This window comes from Aplysia californica, unplaced genomic scaffold (genome assembly GCF_000002075.1).
Source record: "Aplysia californica isolate F4 #8 unplaced genomic scaffold, AplCal3.0 scaffold00011, whole genome shotgun sequence".
NCBI lineage: Eukaryota > Metazoa > Mollusca > Gastropoda > Aplysiida > Aplysiidae > Aplysia > Aplysia californica.
The window spans coordinates 3,016,037-3,021,280 of record NW_004797281.1 but is presented as its reverse complement, the minus strand read 5'-3'; the positions used below and the strand labels follow the sequence as shown (position 1 = coordinate 3,021,280).

Below are 5,244 nucleotides of genomic sequence, written 5' to 3'. Positions count from 1 at the left end.
ACTTCTGTCTTTGTTATTGTGCTTGTCTGAGACACTTCTGTCTTTGTTATTGTGCTTGTCTGAGACACTTCTGTCTTTGTTATTTTTGTTATTGTGCTTGTCTGAGACACTTCTGTCTTTGTTATTGTGCTTGTCTGAGACACTTCTGTCTTTGTCGTTGTGCTTGTCTTGTTTGTATAGTAAGACTTTTTCGGCGCTCACAACTCCATAAGGTCATATGAGCGCGCAAAACACAATTTGGATGCATTCACAACAGTTAATAGCATGGCTTTATTTTGGTCAATGATCAGATTAAAATGTACAAAATTCATGGTAAAAGTCTCAATCTAAAAATGAACATTTACATGATACTAAAATAACAGTATATTGTATTTTGTTTTGTAAAGGCCAATGGCCTATATTAAATAGAGAATTCTGTTAGGATCAACAATGGAGAACAGATATTTTAATTTTGTACATTAAAAATATTTTCTTTGGGTCTTTCCATGTGCTTGTCTGCGACATTTCTGTCTTTGTGTGGGTGATTGGCGGGTGTGCTGGTGTGGTTTGCTCTTTCTTTCCTATCAAACATCTATCCTCCTTATCTCCCCTCCTTTTGTTTTTTTGTTTTTAACTCTCTTGTAACTCCTCTAATCTTCTGCACTTATATGACGTTATTTTGTAGCAAGTGCCTTAAAACACTTACTAAAACAAAAAATGTGCTCTTAGAAGGGTAGAGTTTATTTTGAGGTTATAGTTTTGCATACAATTACCCTAGAGAGTTGGTTTAGTAAGTGATGAAATAAAATGTTTGCTTGGTTGTTTTATTTGCTGTAGCTTTTACAAATTTACCAAGCCAAGCTCAACTACTTTGGGTGGACCAACTTGATTGAGTGGATCGTCTATGTGACTGCCCTGCTTCTGGTGATCAGCTTCAATGACTGTCAGAGGGAAACAGGATATCGCTACGTAAGTTGTGATGTTTTTTGCTTGAGCTGTGCAAGACCTGAGTTAAGTTAGACTTGGGGGGGGGGGGGGGGGAAGCCTCCTTGTTGCTGACCTAATTACTTTAACTGCCATATTTTTCCATGTGAACTGCAAGAGACAAACTCTGCATATAAAGTATAAATGATATGCTCTTAAAGCATGAGAAAAGCTTAAAAATTTTTTTTTTATTTGGGCATAAGATCACTTATGTTTTTTTTTACTAACTACCGAATTTTTAAAAAATTAAGAAATTAATTAATAATTTTTCTAATGAAGAAAAAAAAGAAAAAGAAAAGATTTTAAAATGTTCTACTTTTGTCACACTAACAGCTGGTATGAACAAAATTTTTATTCAATTTTATCTTTATTCATATAAGACCCAGCCAGGTGTACTCTCAGCTGATCCCCAATTAGTACGGAAATATTGTCCAAAATCTCATGGACATTCTTTGTGGATTTTCAGGGCATTTACACTTGTGGGGATTATATTCTGTATCCAGTTTGTTTCTAAACACAGCTTTGTGACATGACTGAGTGGAGTTTAGGCGACTTTTCCCCCCCGAACCCTAAAGACTTCTTTTTTGTAGGCTTTGTAGGTCTGGACTTACTTTTGAAAAAATGTGTCGGTTGTCTAGTGGCTAGGTTCTCGGACTCTCAACTGTGAGGTTGTGCGTTTGAATACTGTCAGGCGTGTAACGTTGTGTCTACGGGAAAAGGTACCCGGCTATAGACAGTGAGAGATCTTATTATACGTTTTTTATTAGTATTGTAGTGTGTGTAATCCCCAGCTTGCACTGTATACTTTTCAGGAAGCCGAGAATGTTTGCGAGTGTTGTAGGGTATGCTGAGGTAAAAATGGTTGTAAACTGCATTGAACGTTTCGTAGAGTGCGGATATGTGCTATATAAAAGCTATTATTAAGTATTTTTTCTTTTCTTTGCTCCTGTGTGGTTTGCTCCCTCTTTCCTCTCAAACATCTATCGTCCTTATCTCCCCTCCTTTTTTGTGTATGTTACTCTCTTGAAGCGGGTGCTCTGGTGTGGTTTGCTTCTTCTTTCCTATCAAACATCTATCGTCCTTATCTACCCTTCTTCTTTTTTATGTTTGTTACTCTCTTGTAACACCTCTAATCTTCTGGCGCTCATATGGCCTTATGCAGTTGCAAGCGCCGTAAAACTTCTTACTAAAAAAAAACCTCTCTTGTAACATATAATCTATTCTTTGGCACTTATATTACCTTATTGTGTTGCAAGTGCCGTAAAACTCTTAACTAAAACTAAACTTCTTTTTTTTCTCTTGCCGCCTGGTACAGGTGTGGCAGTGGCACCTGGGAGCTATCTCAGTGTTCTTGGCCTGGATGGACCTGGTGCTGTTCATCCAGAAGTTTCCCCAGTTCGGCATCTACGTGGTCATGTTCACAGACATCCTCAGGACCTTCTCCCAGTTCTTCATCGTATTCTTTCTCTTCATCATTGCCTTTGCTCTCGCCTTCTACTCGCTCTTTCAAAACCAGGTTTGTGCTTTTTTTTAGATCTTTTTATTTGATGGTAGTAGTAATAATAATAATAGTAATGATAATGATAATTATGACAACAGTAATAATAATAATGCTAATAATGAATTACATTTTATTTATCCATATGGGGAGATTTTGGTTTCAATGGGAAACATACGTACATAATCATAAATACATACATACATACATAAACACCTACACGAATAAATACATAGATACACAACATAACTCCACATACATGCATAAACACCTACACGAATAAATACATAGATACACAACATAACTCCACATACATGCCATTGCTGGTCTCCACTGTGCAGTGGCCTGGTTTGTTTTGTTTTTTTAAAGTAAGGGTTGTTGTGTCTCGCTCAAGGACACATACCAGTGACCACCTATCTAAACCGCGGGTCACTGACACTATTCACTTACCCACTGGAGCTCAGTCATAGTTTTGTGTACCTACTATAAATGTTTCACTTACCCAGCAATTTTTTTTTCTTTAAAAAAAAAAATCCCCTGCCCATTTATATGAGATAGGCGCCCTCTGATTAGTAGAAAAAAAGTGTGTATGATAGTGTCCAGTAGTGTATTACGTGCATACTTAGTATAATAAGTAACCGTAATAGCAGATAGAGATTCCAGGATTATAGATATAAATCATTGATCTGAGAGCGGTGATGATTTTAGATATAATGGTGGTGATCAGTGATGATGTGGGATTGCGTTTAAGTAATGTTAGTGTTAGTCCTATCTTCCTCTGCTCCAGTGAGTCACGAGGGATGTGGGAACCCTCTATCCCGTTCCCTACTGGAACCGTCTTTACGTTCACCGTTCACTTACCCAGCAATATTGTGACCAAAACTGAGTCGATGGTGCGATAAAACACCCTCTCAAACAAACGAACAAAAAACCAAACAATATTGAGTTTGGGTGATTTTGTGAGCGGGCTGCTCTGACCTCATGTAGGGTGAATGTTGGTTGTTTGGAATACTGGCCATATTGTCAGATGGACAGGGTGGGTGGTTGGCGGGTGCTCTGGTGTGGTTTGCTTCTTCTTTCCTATCAAACATCTACCGTCCTTATCATCCCCTTCTTTTTTATGTTCGTTACTCTCTTGTAACACCTCTTATCTTCTGGTGCTCAGATGACCTTATGCAGTTGCGAGCGCCGTAAAACCTCTACTAGAACTAAAAAAGATGGACAGGGTTCCCGTGGCCTCCTTGAATTCAAGGAAAAATCACCTTGAAAACTCCTTGAATTTGCATTCAAGGAAAAATCACCTTGAAAACTCCTTGGATTTGAGGAACTCCTTGAAAACTCCTTGAATTTTTCCAGATCGCACAAGAAACAGAGTTTTTGTAGGAAAATCGAAACCATAATTCCTTTCGGACAAGTGTAGGCCTATTGGAAATAGGCTATCGTCATGAATTTCTTCACCAAATCTCCTTGAATTTTTAAAATTTCTCCTTGAAACCTCCTTGAAATATCCTTGAATTTTGTTGGAAGTTCATGGCAGGAACCCTGGATGGAGATGCTTGATAAGATATAAAGGGTGCTGCACAGTGGCGACCAGCAATGGCATGGTTGGGAAATTTTGCTGTATTGGTGTAGTATTGTGTATTTATGTATGTATGTATTTATAATTATGTATTTATGTATGTATGTATGTCTGCCGTTGTAAACCGAATTGCCCTTCTGGGATCAATAAAGATGTAATTTTACTTTGTAATCTGTATTGGTGTAGTATTGTATATTTATGTATGTATGTATAAATTATAATTATGTATTTATGTATGCATGTATGTATGTTTGCTGTTGTAAACCGAAAAACCCTTCTGGGATCGATAAAGTTGTAATTTTATTTTGTAATTTATTTTATATACTGTCACACTTTTAATTAACAGTCGCTCAAGATCTCAGAGAAAAGTGAGTGTTAAAGACATGTTTGCTATGGACGGGGTCAAAGGTGTGTTCACTTACTGACTTGATAACAAATAGTTTAAAGTCTGAAATTTTAATTTTTATCACTCCGTTTAATTTACATCAAAATTTATATCTATCATGAGAGTGTACTTTGAATTGACAGAACATACACACTGAGTCTGAGGATGGGTTTGCGGAAATCTTTTGTAGCGAGTGACCGCTATGAGCTGGTTTTGAGGCTGACTCATCGCGAAAATAACCATCTGTGTCTGTGTTGGACAGGGGCCGATATGGACAGGTTAAAAATATAGGGAAAAATGCTAGGGTGTCCATGAACAGTGGCAGTTAATGTGACTGTGTTGGAGAGGTGACAGTTCACTCTTTAAACCCCATTGGACGCTGGGAGCGTCTGATACTAGTGTCGTTTCATTTAGTGCCAGTTTGTGGCTGTTTTTGCTTGCTTATCAGAACTATTCCCGAACTTAGATTTTTAGTAATGACTAAGCCTGTTGTTCTGCCATTTAGAGGTTGGAGGCAAACTTTTAGGGTTATAATGAGACATAGTGCACCAGGTTTAGGTGACTGTAAAAAAACTCCGGGAAATGGTGGGAAAAACTCAGCGTTTAAAAAGTTAAGGTAGGTTTGACTGTATTCTTGTACTGATTCTGTGCCCCCAATGACACACTTTTCTTAGCAGGTCATTGAAAGAAGATACGCAGTCAGTCGATCGTAGTTTGAGATAGTGAATTGTCAAACTGAAAAGTAATACTAATGATATGGATGGTACAGACAAATGAAACATTTGCTACCCCCCCCTGTCTCCCTCTCTCTCTCTCCCT

At 37.8% G+C, this 5,244-nt stretch overlaps 1 protein-coding gene across 1 annotated transcript in view; it reads left to right on the top strand.

The window, feature by feature from the left end:
* Window positions 1-5,244, top strand: part of LOC101862005 (transient receptor potential cation channel subfamily A member 1 homolog) — a gene marked incomplete at its 3' end in the record, with an annotated part of 55,805 nt that overhangs the window by 48,391 nt on the left and 2,170 nt on the right. Inside the window, 2 exon segments of the mRNA XM_035970386.1 lie at window positions 817-948; window positions 2,279-2,479. Coding sequence (XP_035826279.1) covers window positions 817-948; window positions 2,279-2,479 — 333 coding nt within the window.